The 23,893-nt window shown below is 51.9% G+C and overlaps 1 protein-coding gene across 6 annotated transcripts; it reads left to right on the top strand.

Annotated features, from left to right (window-relative positions):
- VEGFA (vascular endothelial growth factor A) lies at nt 1-23,893 on the top strand. 6 transcript variants are annotated; one of them, XM_024193756.3, is made up of 8 exons: nt 1-964; nt 7,543-7,594; nt 12,709-12,905; nt 14,983-15,059; nt 15,544-15,576; nt 18,720-18,773; nt 19,915-20,046; nt 22,349-23,893. In XM_024193756.3, exons 1-8 carry the CDS (start codon nt 899-901, stop codon nt 22,368-22,370), a joined length of 633 nt encoding a protein of 210 aa, XP_024049524.1. In that variant the 5' UTR covers nt 1-898; the 3' UTR covers nt 22,371-23,893. The 6 variants fall into 6 exon arrangements, with proteins under 6 accessions (XP_024049524.1, XP_024049523.1, XP_024049525.1 ...); XM_024193755.3 differs by having other exon boundaries at nt 18,720-18,791; XM_024193757.3 differs by lacking the exon at nt 18,720-18,773.

The raw sequence follows: 23,893 nt of genomic DNA, 5'->3' as shown, positions 1-23,893 counted from the left end.
AGGGAGGGCGAAGCGAGGCAGGGAGAGAAAGAGAGCGCTGGGCTGTGGCTCTTGCCTGACGTTCACGAGCGAGCGACAGCAAAGTGCAGCCGGACTCTCCGCCAAGAAAGGAGAGCGAGCGAGCCAGATCAGCACAGGAGGGAGCAGAGCAGACTAGGAGGAGCAGCTCTCCCTGTGCGCTGGGATTTGTTATTAATTATTATTTTTACCCAATCATTAATTTATTCCCCCCGCCCCCACTCTTACCGGCTTGGATTTTCCCTCCACTCCCCGGCCAGTTTGGATTTTGAAAGCGGTGGAAAGAAGGAAAGGGATCCAATCCCCACCCCCGATCCCTCCCAGTTGCAGGAGAACAGAACCGGGCTGAGCCAGGGATCCAAAGCGGGGATCAGCCCCCCTCCCCCGAAAGGAAACTCCAGCTTGGGAGCAGCCGCAGGAAACCAACCCGAAGACTGGAAAATGCATTGAAACTTTCGGGCAAACTTTTTTTGTGTGCGCGCGCGTGGGTTTTTCTTACCTCTCCGAGGGGAAATCTGTTACAAATCGGTGCCGTTTGGAGCGTGGATTGTCCCTCCGGGGGTCGGATCGGAACCGGGCCGGACGGAGGAGGCTGAGCTTTGTGCAGGGAACAAGAGAGAGGGAGAGAGAGAGAGGGAAAAAAAGGGGGGGTGTCTGTTCCTTTGGCGGTTAGAGAGCCGGGCTCATGGAGGGGTGAAACCCGAGACTGAAGAGTTCCCCCCTGGCCGCAAGCTTTGCAGAAATCGCCCAGGGGAGCGGCTCCAGGAGAGGGAGGACGAGGGCACGGAGGAGTAGAGAGAAAGGGAAGGAGACAGGCGGCCAGAGAGAGACAGCAAAAGCTCAGCAAGCCACCCCCCTCCCCCGACCTGCTCCAGGAATCATGAACTTTCTGTTCACTTGGATCCACTGGGGGCTGGCGGCGCTGCTCTATCTCCACAACGCCAAGGTAAGGGGGGGGGGGGGGTGGGTATGTGGGGGGGGGGGGGGGCGGGGGGCCCCCCCCCCCCGCCCGGGCTTTGTCCCCCCCCCCCCCCCCCCACGCTTGCGACTGCCACCGACTGTGCCTCGAGGCTGGGAACTCCTGGATGCCCGTGGGAGAGCGAGCACCCCTTGCCTGCCCCGCGCCCAGGCTAGGGGCACGGAAGTCACATATGCAGCCGTCTCTGCGTGCGTGTGTAAGGGCACGACTGTGTGTGCGGTGCCGTGTATCTCCTGCAGAAGTAGCCCCAGACGCCGCACGCCCTCAGATAAACACCGAGAAAGGTGTGTGAGCTACAGTGAACACACACACACAGATGCACTTTGAGTGTAAAGGCCAGCAGGCACCCTTGTACTTGGGGGGCGGGGGGTTGGGGGGCGAGATGGGGAGAGAGAGATCCGGGATTTTATGAGTTCCTGGAGGAGTCCCGGTTTCCCACTCGCTGCTCAGCCCGTGCCCACTCTCCTCTTCCTCCTGGGAATGGGACGGATCTGTTGCCTGTGGAGTTTCGTAGAAGTTGGGAGCCTTATTTGAAATCCATAGGCGGACATGATCCCCGTGCTTGGCCCCGTCATCGCTTCCCGGGCATGTAAGCGGCACGCTGACTTCTTGCATCAGCTTCTGGGAGCACCGTGCCTGGGCTGTAAGCCTCGTCCTCTGTCTCCTGGCATTGCAAAGGGCTATTTTGCCCTATTTGTCTTTAGCTAGATCTCTCGGGCATGTTACTGCCTGGCGCTCCGAGAACACCTCGCTGGAAAAACAAATAGAGATCAAAGGGGACAGAATGGGTTCTGTATTTCATCCAGACTGATTTGCAAAATACATGTCCCCGCTGAGATTTCAAAACTCCGATTTCCCCCTTCTCTCCCTAGCCTCCCTGGCATTCCCAAGGATCCGAAATTGGTTTGGCCTCCTTAAAAAAAATACACCTCTTTGTACAAATCTGTCTCTTTTTAAGGGAGTCAAGGGGAATGTGTTGCCAAAGAGGTGTAGTTTTTAAACGGATTAGATTGAGCGTCCAGGTGACTGTGGTGTACATTGGCTAGGTGGGCATATATTATAATTGGAGGGATAAGAATAAGTTAGTTTTCTTCTGCCATTTGTCTTCAGGAATTTGGGGAGGCCATCACTGAGGGCCAGGCCCTCCAGTGTGAAAATAAATATAATTTGTAAACTAACCTGCTGTTCACATTGTTTGCTCAGCACTGACACTAGAAGGTAACTCCTCAATTAGAAGCCATTTCAGATGTAACTAAAGTCTGGCAGGCATCACACGCTTTGTTGCTAGCCTGTTATATTGCCACTTTCTTAGTGACAGCAGCAAATTAGCCTGCACTTGATAGAAAACCAGGCTTCTCTCCTATTGGAGAGTGTCATGTGTTAAGTTATGGTGATATCACTGGCCTGTCCTTGGCTTGTCTCATGTTAAGGTGGTTTTAAAAAAAACCAACAACCAAAAAACTTTGAAACCGTTCTGAAAACAGCAGATCAGACAGAACCCAAGTCTGGCCGTTTTCAGAACACAGTGCAAAAAGCCTTCTGCGAAAGTCTCTCCTCACCAGTGGAGGATAATGACAAGGAACGAAGGAGACAGAGGGAAAAGGTAGGAACAAATAAGGAGGAATAACAGAGTGGCAGGGAAGAGGCATCCCTGCCTCACAGAGTGTCATGAGGATTAAGGCATTAAAGATTGTGAGATGCTCCTCCGATAGTACAGAGATGGGGGGCCAGTTAAGTGCCTAGACAGACAGACCACCAGGTTCCTGCAGACAGATGTGAGTTCTGCCCTTATTTGTATGTCGGTCGCCTAGATACTATGGTGGTGGGAACATTAAAAATACTGGTGCTAGACAGATCTCACGTAGGCAGCATGGCGATGACCGTGGGCATGTCATAAAACATGACTCTTTGTGTTGGGACCCGAGGTTCGCGCTTTGATGATAATATTTTATCTCCACTTATCTGCCTAGCCAGGCACGCTGGGGAGAATTAAATAAAGCCCTGGCCCAGGTCTCATGGGAAAAGCAAGGTACAGGTAATGCAATGCTGCTTTAATAAATGCAGAGGAGAGGGGCTGGTATTACAATGCCGCTTTAGTAAAGGCAGAGTTATAATTACTCATTGTTGAGGCTGTTACTATTATTATCACTACTTGCTGGGAGGCTGGGACAGTGGGAAATTGTGAGTTGGTGGCCTGGGATGGGCGGTGCTGCTGCAGGTATCCCGGTCTACTTGTGGGGAGTATCCTTTGTAATGAGGGGGAGGGTGGGAGGAGAATGCAGTTAGAATACCACCCTTCCCAAATGTTAGCCAGCCCTGCCCTGCCACCCTGTCCTCACTCCTCTCAGGGTCAGGTGGGGCTGGTGAGTTTGGGGAGAGGGTAAGTTGACTTCCCCACAGCCCCTTTTCCCTAGAAAGCAAGGAAGCACAGGCCGGCCCCATCATTTTTTTGTTTGTTGGGTTTGATTCTAAACTGCAGCCTCCTAGGAGTGACCCCAGGGTGAGAATATCCTGGGAGCCCGAGCTCTTCCCTTCCTACCTTGGAATGTGGAGAGACTTGGGCACACCAGCTGTATTGCCATAGGGATCCGGCAGTGATCAGACACTGAGGGAGGGAGGGAAAGAGAGCCTGTGACTAGACTGTTAATGATCTCACACCCACCAGGCTCCTGCTTTTGGTGTGTCTATGAGCCAGGCCACACTGGAAACGCCAGGAAAACTAACTTCCCCAGCCTCTTCCACGCTGAGTAGACAAGCCACAGCGGGTCACCTTCCCCAAAGCTGCTTCTCGCTCTTGCTCTGAGAACAAACTAACAGGAGCAGGTCTTGGGAGCAAAAAAGGGGGATTCTGCACTGCCATCCCAGAGGATCTCTAATTCTTGGACAAACCTAGATTCTCTTGCCCCATTCTACTCTGTCTCAGAGGTCCCATGCTGTCTGCCAGCGGCTTGCAGGATTACTGACCTCTCTCTGCATGTACAATGGGGAAAGGTTACAGTAAAGCCTCCTCCTTGCGTAGAAACCTCCGAGAAGAATTTCTAGCGCCTAAGACTGAAAGTGCCTTAACTCCCGTCCCAGAGTCCCTCCCAAAGTGGCTGGATTGTTTGTTCCAGCCCCAAACAGTTACAAAGCTCTTTTAATGAGCCTGCAGAGATTAGGGGGAGGGGAAGGAAGAGAAGGGTTGTGGTGGGGGGAACGATTGAATTAACCTTTTCTCTTCCTCAAGAGAATAACTTGCTTCGCATTAGAACTGGATCCCTCAGTCAATCAGACAAGGGACAGAGAAGGTGCAGATACAGACAGGGTGAGTCAGGAGCTGACTGTGTTGGGGAGTGTTTATCTGATTTCAGACCACAAATTCTCAACAACCTGCAAAGAGCACAGAGCACAAAAGAAGCTTCTTCTTGTACAGCCCCTACCCCAAGGCGATTTACCTGCCACTAGCTCGGGGACTGCATCCATGCCATAGAAAAACATGGAAAGCAATCGTATTACGGAAGTGATGAGTAGTTCCAAAAGCCAGTAGAGGAGAGAGAGCCCTGGCAGCACGACCTTCAGGCTCCCACCGAAGGGCATGGGGCCTTGTTGTCCCCTGAAGGGCTCTTCCGGTTTTGTTTTTCAGTTGCCCCTTCTGTGATACATAGCCGCCTGATCTAATGTGAGGTAAGGTCCCTTCCATCCAAGCCATGCTGCCTCAACAGACAGGCTCTGTGGGTACCAGTGATTGGAAAGGGAAAAGGAGTGAGAGAAGTATGCTAGTGGAGCAGGGCCTCTAAGGAGACCTCGTATTATTAATAATTCCAGAAGCCTGCTGTGAAATCACCTTCTTTTCGGGCCAGTTGGTAGTCAGGAGTGGCATGAGGGGTTGATTTCAGGCAGGCACCGCAATCCAGTTCAGGTGACTTCCCAGACTGTTGTATGACTTTTAACACGCTTGCAGACTTTGTTAGCTAGCAGTTTGCACACGCACTCACACACCTTGATAGCAGTAAAATCACGGGTTAGAGTTTGGTTACTTCCTAGAATGGCTGCTGCGCCAGGTGCTGGTTGTGAGACGGTGGGTTCTGCTGAAGAACGAGGTATGGGCTGTGTTGCAGGTGAGGAGTGAAAATGAGCTGCTTACACCTGTTTCCTGACACCTGCTGGCGACGTGGGGGCCATGTGGCAGGGGAGGCTAGTGACCCCAGAAAGCGAGTAGGCACAGCTGAGCTGTAAAGATGTCTCCAAGCCAGTTCTCAGTAGCGGGCAATGGTCATGCTGTGCCTGACTCAGAGCCCTACCCTAACAGTACTTTTGGGCCTTGTAGATTGAACAGACTGATCTGGTTGGTGATTTCCTTCCTTCGCTAGGGCACAGCTGATGCTTTTCTGTCCCTTTTGGCCCTTGGTCTTCAGGCTTGGGCTGGTTCTGGAGGGCTGCTGCAGCCTCTTCCTCCTCCATTTTGTTTGTGCTGTTGCAGTGACCTTCACCCTTCAGGAATTAAAGTGTTCCTGGGAGTCCTCTTTTAAAGCTGATATCACAGCCCTAACGCAGAGTGAGGGCAGTTAGCTTCTCTTCCCGTGGGGAATAGGCCCTTAACTGGGTGACTGAAGGTTGGATTTGCATGTTATACCTAGGGCCAGGAGCTTATGTGCTTCAGTGGCGTTGGGAGGCAGATCAGGGGAACCTTAGCTAGAGGGAACTATACACCGGCCCTGGGGAATAATTGGGAGAGGGGTTTCTTCTCCTGCTTTGGAAGCTCCATCTCCTCCCTCCTCTTAAAGCTGGTGGTGCTAGGTTGTGTGTGGGTCTGTGTGGAAGCATATAGGTAGCTGATCTATTTGGCAGGCCTCACACTGTCCTGGGCTGGCTGGCTCCAGTCACGTACCTGGCCATTTGTGAGATGACAGTGATTATTGTTTTAAAAAGCCTAATACGATCAGTGATAAATAATATATTGCATTATATATCACCACTCATCCCAAAGCACTTTAATACAGCTCCTCTGAAATGCAGCTGTCTCTGGGGTGGAGGACATGCAGATGGCAGCACGTTGCACAAATAGCGAGTGAGTGGGTGGTTTTGGTCAAGGACAGCAGGGTGAAGTCTGCCTTATGGAAAATGCAATCAGAGCTATAATGCTCACACCGAGCAGACAGGAGATGGGTTTTTAAGGTCTCACCTGAAATTTAAAACAGTTCTCTGATAAAACACAGTAATGCTTTCTCTCCATCTCTCCCTCTGGTTGGGGGGCAGGTTAATTAATTCCATTAATGCCTGTGTCAGTTACTCAGAAGTGTCTCTTGTCATTACAAAAAGAGCAGGAGGGGTTTTTTTTTTTGGTTAGGAAAGTGTGACAGAGGGAGCTGAGGGGCCTAGACTTGGTTCTGCAGCACAGAGGCTCTGGCCCAGATCTGTGGCCCCATTGTGCTGTGGTGCGCAATGCCCTTCATGCCGGGGGAGTGGGAGGGAGCAAGGGTAGTTTTGGGCAGTTACTATGTGAGGGAGTGACGTAACAGTTAATCACTCTGACATAAAGCTAAATATCGACACCCAACCACCGCCACCACTCAGCGGCAAACATGGTAAGAGCAGAGATGACCTTTCAAACCATGAGACTTTTCTCACCCTCCTCCCCCCTGCCACATAATGCCAGCTCAAATGATTTACCTTTATAACAGAGACTAATTTAGGAGCGAGACGGAAGGTAGAAAAAATAGGGCTGTTGTCCCTTTAAAAGCAGTACCCAATCCGTCTGCACTTGCTAGCCTGCTTTGTAACCTAGGCCCCTTTTTGAAATACCTTCCACTAACTTTCCTTGGAACATGAACGTGGACAAATCTCCTAGCGTATTTGTCATGTCAGCGTTAGAAGGTCACCAATGTTGTTTTTCTCCCCCGCCCAGATTCCCGTTCTGTTTTTTGACCTTAATAATTTGAAATGCCTTTGAGCAGTTAATTTCTCTGTGTTCTTTTTTTAAAGTGATGTTGCATTAAACCAGATCCCCACCCACTCCACTCCCAAGTGCCCTCTCTGACTCTCTCTCATACACACACTGGGGTGAATTGCCTTTGCCTGGGTGGTGTGTTGTCGCCCCCCCCCCCCCCCCCCCCTTTTAAGCCCAGGCCGAAGGTGTTATTTTTATTTCATTTTTTTCTGCTCTGGAGGAAAGAGAAGACAAAGGTTTCTCTGTGCTTGTCTTGCAGTCACATGGGGCAGGAGGGGGGGGGGAACACTTCCCCTCAAAGCCGGCAAAAGCCTTTACTAATAACTTCTCCCCGCATGCAACACTTCTCCCTGTAAGGTTGTAACAGGGAAGTCAGACATGCTCCTTTGTGGCGGCTTTATTTTCCAAGGGGAGAAGAGGGTTGGGATGGAACTAGGGGGGCTGGAATGCATCCGAACGCTACAATAATGCTCCGAAACACTGTTGCTTCCAGTGGCATTGTTACCGCAGCATTCTGGAGCTTGAGGGTGGAATCCTGGGAAGCGGCTCAGCTCCCTAACCGCCCCTGGGGACAGGATAATGACTTTGTGTTTTGACTAATTTTCTGTTATCTTTGCAGTTGTCGCAGGCCGCTCCGACCCTGGGGGATGGGGAGAGGAAACCCAATGAAGGTAAGCGGCTTGCCTCTTTCTTCTCAACAGCTACAGGGCTTACAAGCAATTAGGAAGACCAGAAGCTCTGGGAGGTGGGGAATGGGGTGCTTTGGGGGAGACATTGAGCCAAGCTGCTGGGAAGAACCTGAGGACCAATACTGCCACCTTCTGGAAAGCAGGAGCAAAGTGTGCGGGGTGGGGGGGCGGGGGAAGAGAATAGGACTTGAAATGTGAGACACCAGATTTAACCCTTTTGTGGCTTCATATTAGTCAGAACTGCTCTTTAATTTGGAAAGCCGTTTTGTGAAACAGGTGGGCCTGTCTGAAGAGCAGACTTTTCTCTTCCTTCATCTTTTCTGGAGAGATAGAGGGACACAGGCTGTATCAATCCAATGGAAGATATTGCAGAGATCCTTATGAACCCATTGCCCATTTCCCAAAATGCCGGGGGGAAAAAACAATTTACCAGAAGCTGAGTGGCTATGAGTAGTTCCTAATGTCACAGGAAGGAGTTTGTCATTTTTGCTGCCTGTCTCCCTCTCCTCTTTCCCATGCGCACTCCCTGTGCCCTGCTCAGTGATAAGATCTGATCATCAGACAAAGGACCAATCAGCACCTGGATCTTCCTGAGCCAGTAAGATAGCTCATCTTAAAAAAAAAAAAAAAAAAAAAAAAAGAAGAAGAAGCCAGGGCTAATTTTCCAGACTCTCAGCCAGAACTCTTGGAAGGAGGAGAGGGTTGCACTATATAGTGACAGACCTGAAACACATTCCCTTTTGCTCTGTTTGAGGTAGCAGGCCTAGAGAGTGTATTAGTTGGTACCATAGCCCAGTTGATTCGATTCAGTTCATTGCTGGCAGTCTAGTACCTATGGGGATACCAGATGAAAAGGAAGTGAGACCTTGGTGCTTCTCAAGTCATTGCTATCTCAGATAACGCTAGCTGCTCAAAGACTATAATGGGTAGTAAATCAGGTGTTTGGACGGAGGGCTGAATAAATCTGGGTATAGACTAGAACCGCAGTAGGCACCAAGCTATCAGATGGCAAGCCTTGGTAGCCCTCTTCTGACTTGTGGGAACCCGTATATTTTAATGGCTCAGCTTTCTCTCTGTAGTTCTTGATTCAGACTGGGGATTACAGCACTGTGGACTTTGGAGCAGTAGGGTGAGGTGACCTTCTGTGCCACATCTCAGACAGGGTTACCGTTCTTTTCCACCTTCATGCTGGAGAAAGCCACTGTCACGCTGGCCATGGCCATCCACGGCCCCAGCTTGTCTTTATCCTCATCTTGAGTGGCAAGGCCTGGCAGGTTGTGACCCTCGGTGTTATTCCCACAGCAGGGCAGCAGGGGGCTCTAGCAGTGCACCTAGGGACTGAACCCCTCCCTGCCACACTCAGTTTCAATTTCAATAACTTTATTGGCATGACAAGCCATAGGAGTGTTGCCAGAGATTTCCAGCAGGCTAGATTTGTTACAAGGTGTCCATTTTGCATTGTCATCCATTTCTGGTTTGCTGGCAGACTGCCCCGTGAACAGTGTGAAAGGCTTATTGACTTCAGAGGAAGCAGGATTGAGCCCGCTGCGAGGCTCATTTGGGTACCCAGTCCCTCTGCTAGTGGTAGAAACGAGTAGCAGCTAATACCCTGGTCTGTGCCCCCTTTGTGCTCCCATCCATCTTACTGGTGAGAGGAGGAGTTGAACGGTGCCCGTTGTCCTGGCGGGTTCTTAATTTCCACCCACTCCTGGTTCCACCTCACAAGAATGGCGATGGGAAGGGAAGAGAGATTGGTCTATTGATTGGAGCAGAGGGATTAAGAATCAGGACTCATAGGTTCTATTCCTGGTTTTGCGATGCAAATATGTCTATGGTTAGCTCAGGGTACTAGAAATCAGGAGTCATGGGTTATCTTCCTGGCTCGGCTTCTAATTTGCTCCGAGACCTTGGGAAGTCAGATCCCATTCCTTCCCCCTTGCTCCCCTCCCCATGCCTCTGTTTCCCCCTCTGTGAAATGGGGTGATAATACTCAGCTACTCCACAAGGGAGTCATACAGCGTCATGCTTTATAAAGGTCCTGGGACGAAAGGTCATTTTGTTTCTTTGGCCTCTTCACTGACCCACCCGCTTCAGCCAGGATTACATTTGGGATGGACTTGATCCAATTTGGGGACTATTTGTAATTGTAGACCTAGCCCCCTGCTGCTCAGATATCCTTCCGTGTGATTTTGTGGCACAGGCCGTTGTAGAGAAGCCAGACAAGCACTCTTTGTTTGCTCCACGAGAAAAGATTTTTCTGGTATAAATAAAGGAAACCACTAGCTCCTGTGATTGCGCTTTTTATTTTTAAAAGAACAGTATGTATATATAGCTGCTCAGCCAGTGATGGGCACAGCAGTGAACCAATCACAGACCCATTCTGTGAGCACCACCCTCTTTTCTAGCATGGTGTCTCTCCACCACTCAGCTCCAAATTTGGGCTTGATCCTGCTAAGTATTGAGCACCTTAAACTCAAATAAATCAATGCATCTGGCGAAATCTGCCCCTTCCTGGGCAGGATATTCTGATTTAAATTTGGGTACAGATTCCCCTCCCCCTCTTCAGAAGCTGACACATGTTCCTGAAAATAATCTTTCATATTCAAACACAAAAAACAGCAGCAAGTAAAGGCTGCGTCTTCTACTGGAGATTTCCTATGGGGACATTCTGGGTTTGGCAGCGTGAATCCCCAGCACTATGGTCAGGGCACTGCTGAACGTGTAAGGACTGGAGACTGTACAAATGAAACAAAAGACTCTGCAAAGGAAACTACACATGCAGTTTTGAAACCAAACTATAGACCACAGTCACTGGCATGATTCAGCTGCGTGGTGCTGTTCTGGCAAAGCAATGTATTTGGAATCCACCAATAAATCTGGCCTTAGAAATGGAATCGCCTTCCTTATGTTGCTAATAACCCCTTAGGTTATAAAAAAAAATAATGAATTTTTAAAAGCCAAATGTATTTTTTCATCATTTATGCAGTTGGTTTTCCCTTCTGACACACTCAGTTTGGACAATGGAAGCAGGCTGGTCAGTTTCACTTTAGTTTCTAGTCAGTTTCAGTTTCTGCCTGTCATGACTAGACTAGCACATGCAGTAGTGTTTGGTTTGCACATGTAGGGATTCCACCCCTGCATGGATCCATCCGCATTTTTATCCCAGACTTATTTGTACTGCGACAGTTCCCAGATCCTTAACACTGGGAGGGTGTGAATAATCAGCAGTGCGCCTCCATGGCTGTCTCTGGGCCTGTGTAATTTCCCAGGGACTAAATTGTTTAAATCTACTGTATAGAGGTAGTCTCTTTTTAAGGTTAAGGTTACCCTGAAGGGGAACAAGAAGAAGGAGGTGACACAGACAAGACAGGGAAGGAGATGAGAGGCAGGCTTGCAGAGGAGATGGGGAATGACTCTTCTGGAGGAAGAATGCTAGCAACCAGTCCCTGTCTTGCAGGTCACATTTCCCTTCCCTGAGCCACTTTCCCTTTTAATAGGTGCTTGTGCTCTCTGACACTTTCAATTCCCAAACAGTTGCTCCTCCCCCTCGCACCCGCTGCCAGCAGTACTGTGACACTGTCAGCTCTGCATGACCTAGAATTAACTTTCAACAATTAACTGTGGGCCCTGAGCTCAGAGCCCTGCAGTTTTTATATTTTTGTGGCAAAGTAACCTTTATGCTAGTTTGTCACAGGTTCAGGGCACTGCAGAAACGCTTAGTAGAGACCATTTTTTCCATGATGCAAGCAGTTTGTGCTTATCACATGGGGTTATCGACCTCACCATTACAGGACTGTGTGCATACAGTGCAGGCGTGTCATTCTAATGTGGGACAGCACAGGCCTGCCACCGTCTCCCTATGCATACACTCTCCCTCTGCTCTTTGAAACTTCCTCTCTAGAACGCATGCTGGACTGTAGGGTGCCATGCATTTGCTATCCGCAGAACAGGGCTTTGTCTGTGTATTCATCTATCACCTCTTTAAATCTCTCCACCCCTTGCCCAAGCAGTGAGATGAATCTTTGGCACCAGACTGGGAAACACTTGTGAAATCAGAGAGGGTCCCAGCACCTGATATTTAGTTCGCTTGGGTACTCAGAGTGAAAGGGAGGAAGTAAAGGCAGATCTGCACCCCACTCTGCCTCATTCTAGTATGTGGCCCAGTTATTACCCTGGATGCTGAGAGGTGGCTTTGATTTCTCCACTCCGCTGACCCTGGATTTCCTGGGCTGAGAAACCGTGGTCTGGCTGAGAGAATCCGGGGAATTAGGGACTGATCCTCTGGCAAATGTCGTTAACAGGCAGTGTAGTGCTGCAGAAGGTGGCATATTGGAACGGATGCTCTGGATCTGACAGGCAGGCTCTGGGTGGGTGGACAGGAAGGTAGAATGGGGGAGGGACAGCACGGAAGAGTGGGAATGCACTTTTAATGATTCAAACCCATTCTCCTTCACCCCAAGGGAGCTTCTGTTCCCAAAGATGGGCAGTGGTGGAGTCTGTCCCCTCTGTCCTGACCTTTTGGGAGTCACTTCCCACTTTAGATTATGGCATTCCCCATGTCCATTGGATGAGAATTTGACACTTTGAATGGGGTGAAAGATAAATCCTACTAATGACTCACCCCCACCCAAAACCATCCGTGTCAGCGTCAGGTGCTTTTTGGCTGAGCTAAGGCATTTAGTGGCAGGGAGTCCGATGGAGTGTGTCAGATAACAGGGGTAGGAAGGCAGGTAGGAAGGCATCGGGGCCAGGTGACTTAGATCAGCCTAGACAGTTATCTTCCCACTTCCACCCTTCCTCTGCTACCCAGAAGCAGCAGCTAATTCAGGCAAGAGCCGCCCTTCCCCTAAGGAGTTAACAGGATATCTGGGAAGTTAATTTGCACCATTGGGGGCCCCCTCAGCTTGGTGGGGTGAAGATGAGGGACTCTGTACTGCAGAGGCAGATCAGGGCAGCAGGGCCCCCAGCAAAGGGCAGAGGGATCAGTAATTGCAACTGCTTGTCTCATTTTAAGGGGAAGGTGTGAGTGTTCCCAGGCCGAGCTGCTGTTAATTTATTCCCTCTCTTTCTCTCCTTCCCTCTCTCCCACCTCATAGTTATCAGGTTCCTGGAGGTCTACGAGCGCAGCTTTTGCAGGACGATTGAGACCCTGGTGGACATTTTCCAGGAGTACCCCGATGAGGTGGAGTACATCTTCAAGCCATCCTGCGTACCCCTGCTGAGGTGTGCAGGCTGCTGTGGTGATGAGGGCCTAGAATGCGTCCCCATGGAGGTGCACAACGTCACCATGGAGGTGAGGGCATGGCTGGAGAATGGGGATGGCCGAGGGGATGACGCCTCCTGCCCTCGGCCATCCCCTTTGTCACTGTAACTTGCTCACTTTGAGGCAGCCAAGGAGGAGAAGGAGGGAGACCTCTACAGAGAAGGCAGATGGGCCTCCTCTGGAGTCTTAGGGAGGGGAAAGGGGGGTGGTCAAGTCTCACTTCTAGGCATAGGCTGGTGTGATGAGACATTGCTTCGGGGGTCTGATCTCCAATGGCTGCACCAAGTGGATTTAACAGGAGTTGCTTCCATTTAAGGTTAAGGGGAGAATCCATTTTCTGGGTCAGTGGAGTTAACTCACTAGCCACAGACAGAGAAGCTGCATTATAAAGGGAGCACTTCTAATGACTTCCGGGTGTTATCTCGGAGGCTGGGTAGGGAATCTTCCCAGCCCCTTGTTCCACATTAACTCTTGCTCTGGTACTTGTATCAGGCAGCACGTGATCCTGTGGCGGCTGAGTGTAGTGTAAAAGAGGATGCCCTCTCTGAACTCTTCCCTGGAGGGCATGTCAGGTCAGCCTTTACCAGCAGAGCTGGGGATTTGGGCCATTAGCTCCAATGGCCCAGCAGGGGTGGGAAGGGGCTCTAAGAAATGCAACTGCTGCAGTGTCAAGTGGAAAAGTCTCTGTGCCTTTCTCGCTTTTGTTCTGAAACTGCTGAATTCAGTGCTCAGGAAAGTCAGAGGCTGGCGAAGGCCAGGCGTACTAGCAAGAGGCGCTCTGTGAAAGCGTTCCCCATATAGATCAGCCACTGTACCTCCACACTGGCTGGGTTCCCGTCTCTCACCCCCACAGCAATGCTGATGCCCCTGAGCCTGACCAGCACTAATCCTGCTATTCCAATCCTGGGTTCCCCATACACAGTTCCTCACTCCTGACCTGCAGCCTCCTCCCACCCCCGTTCCAGCCCTGGGCCCCTCAAGCAGAGACTGTAAATATTGCAGTGGCTTTGTGGTATGGACAAGAGACCACATGGGACTATGTTGACACTAAACACACTCCTGAGCCAAATTTGACTTTGTGTGTTGAGAACCTTGCAGTATTATTTATATTGCAGCAGCAGCTCAGGCTCCGATCAGGATCGGAGACCCATTATGCAGGGTGCTGTAAATAGGGACGCATTTCTTCCTGCCCCTTCACACTGGACTCACCGTAGCTGGCCGATGTGCACATGCACTGGGAGCAGGAGCACATCAGCAGATCTCTGCTGGAAGCACCAGTGCTAGCGTCCCAGCTGGGTTCAGAGACCACCGTGATGAGTGCAATATAAATACAGAGGGTCTGATCCGTGGCTTAAGTAACTTTGCTGGAGCTGCACTGATTGACACCAGCTGAAGAGCTGGCCCTTCAGGGATGATTCTAGTGCTGAGTGCAGGAATCGTGGCTCTGCAGCATTGAATGGTTCACATGTCTTGCTACACAGTGGCTTTCATTCTGCATGAGTGGCCTGGGCGACTCAGGGGATCAAGAGTTTGCTCCCAGAGCCTTACACCTGGAAAGCACCAGTTTGAATCCAGGATGGGGCAGGTGATCAGGAGTGGGCTGTGGAATCTTGGTTTAAATGCCACTCGTGTTGGTAGGGACTGAAGTCCGTCTCCAGTTGAGGGCAGTTTTGTGGCTGCTGTGAAATCAGCTGTTCTCTTGTCAGTCTTAGAGGGGCCTGGTACTGATGAAGCAAGTGTCGGCCTTTAGCAATGTCACTAGGGAGGAAGTCTATGGACAGGGCAGCATGGGGTAAGCATGCACAGCTGCTCTTTCTCCTGTGCCAGTGTCCAGGGCTGTCACTCTGTACTTGTCACCAGCACCAGTTCCACTTCACATCTGAAAAACTAAAGCCCTAGGCTGAGCTTGGTGCTGCTTCCTGCCAGGCATGCAAAGGGCTCCACTGACCTTGGGGATGCGCCTGGAAGTACCACTAGGAGCTCTGGTGCCCTCCTCAGAGAGACAGTGGGGGCTGGGAATGTTTCTTCTGTCTGTGCTCCTTGGCAGAGATGCCGATCAGCCCCAACTGGCCCATGATTGTGACTCTCTCTGTGTCTTTCCTTCCAGATAATGAGAATTAAACCCCATCAGAGTCAGCACATAGTGCACATGAGCTTCTTACAGCACAGTAAATGTGAATGCAGGTGAGGATGGAGCCACGCTGGGGATCTCCAGGGCGCCAGCTGCCCTCAGAATGCACCTGCCCACGGGGAGCTGGCCTTTCCTTTTTACTGGCATTGGGGGTTAGGGACCCTGGCCTGAGGCTGCAGATCTGCTCCAAGCTGGTTCACAGAGGGGCTGGGGAGCAAAGGGTCCTTCGCTGGTGACGTCACCACCTTTCTAGAGACTGCCGGGGGGCTGGAGGAGAGTACGGGGAGGGCCGATGATAGCCCTTGTCCCATGGAGCCCCTTGGCTGCCAACGGGTTGCAAAAGGAGGACAAACCCCTCCAGGGAGGTCGCTCAGCCAGTCGGGATAGATGGGGCCTATGTGCAAAGTGCCCAGGGCACAGTGGTGGGATTGCTGTCCTTGGGGAGGGGGGGCTGGGATGGTGAAGGGGAGGACAGTAGAGTAAGGGCCTGCCACTGGCTCCCTTCTAAGCCAGCATTTGTTCTCTCTTGCCCCGCAGACCAAAGAAAGACGTCAAAGCTAAACAAGAAAAGTAAGTGACGAGCCTTTTCCTCCTTTTTCTTCTGGTGGTTGGCTGGTGGTTTATTTCCCCCTCTTTGCTCCTTTGACAGCAGGAGATGCTCAGATCTAGCCGTTGTTTCTTTAATAAGCAAGTGGTGCTGTTAGGAGGTTATACCCTGAATCCATTCCAGAAGAGCACAGAAATCCAGTTCCGGGGGTTCTTCCTTCTTATTCTGGACTGCAGGAGTCTGCTCCCTGCCTGACCCCCACATGACAGTGGCTCCCTGACACATTACATAGAGTGTCAGAGAAATCTTGGAATGGAGTTCGGTGCCGTTCAGGAATGGATTCTGGTGCAGCACCTGGGTGTTGCTGTGGTCACTGGCAATCGCTGCCTTTCTTTTTCCCCGCTGTTTTGGTGAGAGCTTGCTGGCTTCTTTCGCATCAGCTTGCGCAGAGACTCTTTCAGCAGCCAGACTATCCATCTCAGCTTTGGTTCCTGGCAGGGCCTCTCTCTCTCTCTCTCTGAACAAGAGCCGTGCTTGGCATCAGGAAGAGATTGCACTCGAGGCCCGGTGGAGGCAAGGCGAACGCTATATGGGGCTGGACACTGCTCATTGAGAGGCGGGTGGGAGAAGGAAAGGAGCCACGTTAGCTCGCCTAGCGGCATGTGTGAACGTTCCCGGCGGAGGCTTTAGCAAGAGGTAGAATCTCGGTCAAACTTGTGGATTTGCTCGGGTGACACGGAAGGGGTCAGGGTAGAACTTTTCCAAAAATGGTCACGAAAATTACCCTGACGCCATCTGCTTGCGGCGACGATAACAGAGAGGGAGGAACGAAGGATCCTGCACTCACCCAGCACAAATCAATCCATAAAGAGGAAAGCGCGACCCCTCCCTGGGAGCGGGAGAGCTGGACTGCGCATGGCTGGGCTAGCGGCTCTGCCCTTTGGATGCACAGTGCCAGCTAGGGAAGTGATGGAGCTGGGGCATGGGGAGATGAGGCAGAAAGAGAGAGAAAGAGAGAGAACACCCTCCTGGTCAGCTGTGCAGCCAGAGTTGCTTCCCACCTTCCCTGGAATTCGGCTCATGGTTCCATCAGGCCGACGTCCCCGAGGCTTCAGCCCGAGGCTCCTCCTCTCTGGACTAGTGTGTGCAGTGGTGGTTCAGTCTGAGTGACTCTGTGCTTTGAAGGTGTGAGAGAGCTGGGGCCATGTGAGCGCTGGTGCCGTGGGGGGTGGGCGAAGCAGCCGGCCTGTTCCCCTCTGTTTGTTCAACATTCCCTCTCCTCTAACCTGACCCGCAGCACCTCCCCTTCTCTATGCCATTCCTGCACGCTAGCGACAGTTTGGTTTGGGTCGGACTGAAGTCTCTGTTGTGCTTGATGCTTCCGTCCCCACCTCCACCCCCCGAGTACATTTGTCCTTAATGTCTCTCTGTAGTTGGCAAGGCGTGGAAATCTCCCCCAAAGGACATTTCCCTCCCTTCGCCCCCACCCCATAACTCTCCTTGTGTTCCTGGGACGCTCTCTTTGCCTGCAGCTAGGAGAGAGTTTGGAAGGAAATTAACGCTCAGTTGCCAGTGCCAGCAAACAGGCTTGAACAGGGCCCAAGAAACGCCCTGCCAGTTACCCTCAGGGTCCTCCCGCCCCCTCTCCTCGCCCTTCTCCACCCAGCCAAGGTGGACTGAGCCGGGGAAGGGAGGAAGGAGGCAGAGCTGGGGAGGAGGAGGGCTTTGGTGCAAGGGCTCACTCGACTGACAAACTCTGGGACTTTGTCTGCTGTCTCTGTCGCGTGTGTCCCTTGCGCTGGTGCTAGTGCAGCTGGAGGGGGTAGAGCAGGCTGTCCCCCTGCTCTGCTATTGGCAGCCGGATCGGTGCCGGCTCCTCCCAGACCCGCCTGCCAATCAGAAGCGATGGATGGATTTGGAAGAAGAAGGTGTAAAATGAGTCAGTCTCTTGGCTCCGTCGGCTCCTCTCTTGGGCAGCGCCAGGTGGAAGGGGGAGGGGGAGGTTTGAAAACTGCTTGGCTGGCAAAGAGGGGTCTGTTTCCCCTCCCAGGTGTCAGAACTAGGTCAGGCCTCTTCCTCCTTCATGCAGAGCAGGTAGGAAGCTGCCAGTGCGTGGGAGCCCTGGAGCTCCCAGCCATGGGCTGACAGTCAGGAGCCAGCGAGCAGCAAGGATGAGCAAGTGAGTCACTCAGGTTCTGACTCCTCCTGCCCCGCTGCTCACCTGCCTGCAGGAATCACTCACTCGATCTGCCCATGCAGCCGCCGCAGCAAAGGGAAACAGGCTGGGCGCCCGATGTGCCTAGTGCTGCAGGGTCCTCCCCCCACAAGTGAGCGGGCTACTGCCTATGCCAAGCTGCCCCAGGCAGCCACGAGGGCAGTGGGTGCGGGGCAAAGGGCTGGGAGAGCTTTGACCAAACGCTTTCAACTCGTTACCCCTTAGTAGCGAGGCTCCCGTGGCAAAGATTTAACACCCCCCCACCTCCGCCGCCCTCACAGAGGGCAGCTTCCACCCCCTGTCCCAGCACGTATTAACTCTGGCCCGGCTGGTCACCGCGGTGGAATTCTCTGCAGCACCGACGTTCCCTTTGGAATACTGGCGATGCATCTGGCACATGGGGCAGCGCTGGTGTTGCAGCTTGTCCTGCACACCTGGGCATGTCTGGGCCCAGCGCTTTAGTTTATCAAGGAGGAGGGGAGTCTCTCTGTTCTGGTTTCTTCTTGTCAGTCAGTGACGGACGCTCTGTTGCCGGCCCTCCCAGAGTTTGGGCCATGCTTGCTGAGTCTCTCTGCACCCCTTGCCCCCCCCCCCCACCGCCCCGCCCGCAAAGCCCTCCTACCCTTGAGGCGGTAGCAGCAGGGCAATAGGATGCTGTTACTGGGACTGGTCCAGGCTGCTTTTGATCTAAAGGGCTCTCTGCCCTGTGGTTGTGGTGGGGAGCGTGAGAAGGCCAGTATGAATGGTGTGATGAGCACATCATCCCAGAGACCGGTTCTCTGGCCCTGCCCCGGGTGTTTCCCCCTCCCCCAAATGGACACACACGGCTGTATTTTTTTCCTTTCGGTTTTCTTCCGTTTTTTCTCTCTCTCTCTCTCCCTCCCTCTCTCTCTCTTTCTCCCTCTCTCTTTTTTTCTGTTTTTTTTTTTTTTTTTTTGGTTTTTCTTCCAGAAAATCAAAGCGAGGAAAGGGGAAGGGGCAAAAGAGAAAGCGCAAGAAAAGCCGGTACAAACCGCTCAGCTTGTACGTTTGTGTCATGTGCTCATAGACTCTGTCCCAAACCAATCAGCCCGCTTGCAGCACACTCAAAATCTCCCCCTTCGCCTCCGAATCACGGGTTGGCTCCTAGCCCTGCGGGGCAGCACTGGTGGTGGCACAGCTCTGGCACTGGGCAGGGGTAGCGCAGCTCAGGGCAGGTGGCTTTTGCTTGCTTGGCACCTCCTCTCTCTGACGAGCGGCTGCAGTCGTTTCCGAGGGCACAGGAATGTGGTGGCCGGGCGGGCTCATTGCGCTGTAATCACTCCTTATAATGCGCCTGTGCAATCCCCCTTCCCATCTCGGCTTCCGTCCTCCGCCAGTCCCTGCTGCAAGGCGGGCGACAGGAGACTGGCCTCAGCTGTGCATGCGTGTGTGCATGTGCGTGTGTGTCTGATGAAAACACAAGCCTAGAGTAGTGGAAGGCTGGATGACTTAAGGGGGCTCTCTGCATCTGCTGGATTTGGTGGCTTCTCTCTCTCTCTCTCTCTCTCTCTCTCTCACTCTGATTCACACAATTCTGCATTGTAAATTCACACCCTTTCTCCTAATAGTCTCTCAGGTGGCAGGTCTGGAGTGGGCTGGGGGCTTAAAGAATGAATTAAATCCCCCAGTGCCCAAGGAAGGACAAGACAAAACTCAACTGTAGCAGCAGGGGGCAGGGGTCTTCTCTGCCCTCACTGCACAGTTGAGCCCTGTCTGTCTCTCCAGGGGAGGAGAGACCACGGGGGTTTAACTGATTAGCTGCTGGCCTCTTTGTAGCTTGGACATTCCATTTCAGGGGCCCGTTGCTAACCCAACCGTAGTCAGGGTGGTTCTCTCACCTCCCTGCCCCCGTGCGGATTGGCCCCAATGCGGGATTGGTGAATACCGTGCTGAGAGCCTGTTTTCTGTCTCTTTACGCTAACGCAAGTGGGTGTTGTCGCGACTAGGTTCCGGGCCTGTCGGAGCGCTGCCGTGCGAGTCTGTCAGCCAGCGACGCTCCAATGGGGCCGTGTGGGAGCTGCGGGGAGGGGGCAGGGGATTGCTTGGATGTGTAGGGTGTTGCATGTGTATTTTCTTCCTGCTGAAGCGCTGTAGCTTAGACTTCTTTCCTTTTGCCTTTTTGCAGTCACTGTGAGCCTTGCTCAGAGAGGAGAAAGCACTTGTTTGTACAAGATCCCCAGACCTGTAAATGTTCCTGCAAATTCACAGACTCACGTTGCAAGTCGAGGCAGCTTGAGTTAAACGAGCGCACTTGCAGGTTTGTGTCCTGAAGGATGAAAGAGAAACACCCAAAGAGAGAGAAAGAGAGAGAGAGGGAGCTTGCTTCCTGCTGGCTTCTGGCACCAATGCTCTGTGGTCACTCCTTTCCTCTGTACTAAGGGCCAGGGATCAGATGGACACCTTGCAATGGGAAGGGGACAGCGTTTACCGTTTGTCTGCTGTGAGCTTCGAATGCGCTGGCAGGGATCGGATGGAACGCTTCCACAGATGGGGCGTTTGGGGCCATTGTACCCACTAGCAGGACACCCTGGTGGATTTTGTGTTGCTGTGTTAAGCAGGGAACGAGCCTGTAACCCCATATACGTCCCAGTGTACATACTGCCCATTGGTTGGTTTAGGAAAGGCACACGGCTCCTCTATCGCACTTTGATTACACTCCCCCTTTTGCATAGACAATGTATCCCTTGGTATGTTTGGAGGGTGACTCTTTCACACCCCTCTGGGGAGACCGGAAACAGTCCAGGAAGTCCTCCCTTTCCCTGAGCCCTCCCCCACGCACCCCTAGAGCCGGCAGTTCTCCTTGCCCTCATGCTCCTAAATGCCAGGGAGAGGACTCTTGGCCTGTGGTGTGCACACAGCTCCCTACATGCCCTAACAATGAGATGAGAGCACGTGAGGCTTTGCCACGAGACATGGTATGTGTGTGTCTGTCCATAGTGTACACAAGGCAGGGACACTCTTTCTGGCTGCATGTGTGATGGGACTACAAAGAGACAGTGTGGTTTGTCTAGCCGTCCATACTGTGTGCGTGTCTTCAGCCTACTTACGTCTTCTCTATCAGTCATAGCTATAGCTGGAGACAGACCTGCATAGAAACGGTGGGCCAGATCCTCAGCTAGTGAAAATCAGTGTCACCTCATTGAATTCAATGGAGCTATGCTGATTGACACCAGCTGAGGATCCTGCTGGTGTGTGTGAGAGAATCTCTGTATAGATGTGTAAAAGGAACTGCTAAGGACCAGCCTGTGGCTATAAACTCCAGCCTCGATTCACAAAGATTCGGTTCCCGTAAGAGGGTGTCAGGCTGTTTCTGCTGGGGGCGAAGAGGGCAAGCGGCTATGAAAACGAGGGTCCTGCGTGGCCAGCGGCTGGAAGCTGAGGCATCTCGTCCCCTGCCTGGTGGTAGTTTTGTGGTTGATCAGCGTCCGTGTATTACAGCCATCCCTGGGAGCGAGGTGCTCACACTCCGAAAGCATCGTGCCATCCTGCTTTGTGCCAAACCCCGGGAAGCCCAGACTTCTGGCACTGCCAGGGCTTGTGAATGCAGAGGAAATTTTTTTGGGGTGGGGCGGGGGGAGGTGTAACCTGAGCGGGAGAGTGATTGGTGCTGTGGGCAGAGCCGAGCCAGCCCTTCTTGAGTTACAGAGAGTGAGACCAGACAGCTCCCTGCCCTTGACCTTTATCTCCCGCCACCTCCTCCCCCCTCCCAGGAGCAGCTGGAAATCATCCCCTCAGAATTCAAGGGTGGGAAATATTCCCAAGTGAAAAAAAAAAAAAAAAAACTTCCTGGCTTGAGGGATTATTAGTCTTTCTTGCCAAGCCTTCCCTGTGGTGGGGTGAGTGGCATGATTAGAGGTTTCCAGAGCTAGTGCATTGGCCGGGAGTGCAGGATGGAGCCATGGGAGCGGGTAATTTAGCTGTTTCCGGATTTAAAGCTGGTTAAGCTGAAGTTCCTCCCTCTCTCCCCGCTGGAGTTTCTGAAGTTGGGCCCTACGGGGCAGGGCCAGCTCTCGTTTCTCCTGCCGCTTCCACAAGCGGCTGCCGCTGTTCTCTGGCACTAACCCCTGCTTGCAGCAGCTAGTGGAATGAGACGCACTTTCCTTTCATCTTCTTGCCTGCATGAGACCGTTTTGGCTGCACTGCTTCCAATGGGAACCACAGGCGAAGTTGGGAGTTGGGGTGGGGGTGTGTGGGGGTGTGTGTCTCTGCATGGGTTGGTCAGTCCCTGTGCACATGAGTTGGTGTGTGAGTGTGAGAAGGGGCAGATGGGAAGCAGGGTGGGTTTGAAGGTTGAGGAGGGAGAAGGGGTGCTTTTCAGCTGTAATTCTGTTCCTAACTCACCCCCCAACCTAAGAACCCAGGGGAATGTGATTTGGCTGGGTTGATATTCTCAGTGATTTTTCTCCCTCTTCTAGTACGGGAAGAATCACTACCTGGGTCCCTGCGGTGACTTCAGCTTGTCCCCGCAGAGCCTCAACACGGTCTTAAACTTGTCAGCACCCTCCCTGCCACACAAATGTAACCTCTTTTCTCTCTTTCCTCCCTCTCCTCCCCAGCAGATGTGAAAAGCCGAGACGGTGAGCAGCGGAGAAGAAGGGGGAACAGCCCTGTTTCTGGAGCTTGATTTCTCGCCTGGATGGAAAAAGAAAGAAAGAAAAAAACAAAAACCCTAATCCAAATGAACCCTAAAATGAAGGATCGGTAGAGCACAGCACTTTCAGTACGGACGATGGACTCCGGAAGGAACATTCCCCGAGGCACCCGCCGCACAGGATTCACCTTTGGGTTTTGAACTGTTTTATTTTATTTTTTTTTTCTTTTCATGCTGCTAAATAACAGAGCCAGGAAGACTATAGGGGTGTATTTTATGGGATTCCCATACAGACCTATATGTAGGTATAAATATATATACATACATACATACATCTATATATGTGTATATATTTTAACCACATCTGTATGTGTGTGTGTGTGCGCGCGTGTGTGTACGTACACACACTGAATTTTTTTAACATTGCTAATGTTATTGGTGTCTTCACTGGATATACTCGACTGCTGTGGACACAAGCGGGCTACTTGGGGCATAAGAAACAAGCTGAGACTGGAAAGCGCTGGGTGTAGCCTTCTTAACTCTGACTGACTTGTGCGGCCGCCGCTGTTTCTCTGTTGCGTGGGCTGTTCCACAAACCACCTTCTCTTCCCCGTGCCGGGGAGGAGAGGAACCAGAGAGGAGGGGCAGGGGATTCCAAAGAGCGGTGCCTTGGGGTGTTATGGGTCAAAGGTCAAGGAAACGGATTGGCACGCTGGGCCCTCTACGTGGTTGAGGATTCTTTTCCCCCTCCTTCCCTCCAACCTTTGCCCCTATTCGTCTCACGACCTGCCTTGCTGGGACACGGGATGTCAGTGTACATTTTGCGTTGATTTGACTTGCTGTAGAAACTCTGCCGAGGGTAGAGTCTGGCCTTAAGGATGGTGGGCAGCTGACGCACGAACCGTTCCCCTTGAGAAGGTATCACAAGAAACTCGATTTCTCACCCTGGTGGCTGCAAAACGACAGATGGGCCTGCAGGGCGCTGAAGCAAGAATGGGGACCCGTGCATAGCCAGACAGCACGGTCTGCTCTCCTCATGCACAGCGCTGCCACTGAAGAGCGTCCAAGATGCGGATTTCTGGAAAGGGATATTAATCAAAAGTATATACACAGTAGGGGTGTGTGTGTGTGTGTATGTGTGTTTGTGTGTCTGTATATCTAATTATCTGTACTTATTATATATATATATATACAGCAAAGATTTTCAAAAGTGCCTAGTGATTTGGGATGCTTTCATTGTTTGAGTGCTTCATATGAGATACCCTAAGGAGGCCTGATTTTTCCCCTTTCTCGAAACACCAGGCCCCTTTAAGGAGGCTCAGGTTGGGTACCCATCACTTCAAATCACTAGTCTCATTTGAAAATCTTGGCCATCTCTCTCTATATCTGTAATATGCGCCAGTATGCACACACACACACACACACACACACACCCCTGCACACCAATGAGTGTTTGTATGTCTATGTGGATATATATAATCGAGTTCTGTGATTAAAAAAACAATAATCAAAA

The sequence above is a fragment of the Terrapene carolina genome, unplaced genomic scaffold (assembly GCF_002925995.2).
Source record: "Terrapene carolina triunguis isolate 2854851 unplaced genomic scaffold, T_m_triunguis-2.0 Scaffold85, whole genome shotgun sequence".
Lineage (NCBI taxonomy): Eukaryota > Metazoa > Chordata > Testudines > Emydidae > Terrapene > Terrapene triunguis.
The sequence above is the reverse complement of the archived record's forward strand: the minus strand, read 5'-3'. Positions and strand labels throughout refer to the sequence as shown.

What these genes read in the sequence shown, in the direction of transcription:
- VEGFA (XM_024193755.3), top strand. Translation starts at nt 899, where the DNA reads ATGAACTTTCTGTTCACTTGGATCCACTGGGGGCTGGCGGCGCTGCTC. An exon ending in GGAGAGGAAACCCAATGAAG is followed by an intron (nt 7,595 to 12,708) that starts GTAAGCGGCTTG and finishes CCCACCTCATAG; the next exon opens with TTATCAGGTTCCTGGAGGTC. An exon ending in GTCAAAGCTAAACAAGAAAA is followed by an intron (nt 15,577 to 18,719) that starts GTAAGTGACGAG and finishes TTTTTCTTCCAG; the next exon opens with AAAATCAAAGCGAGGAAAGG.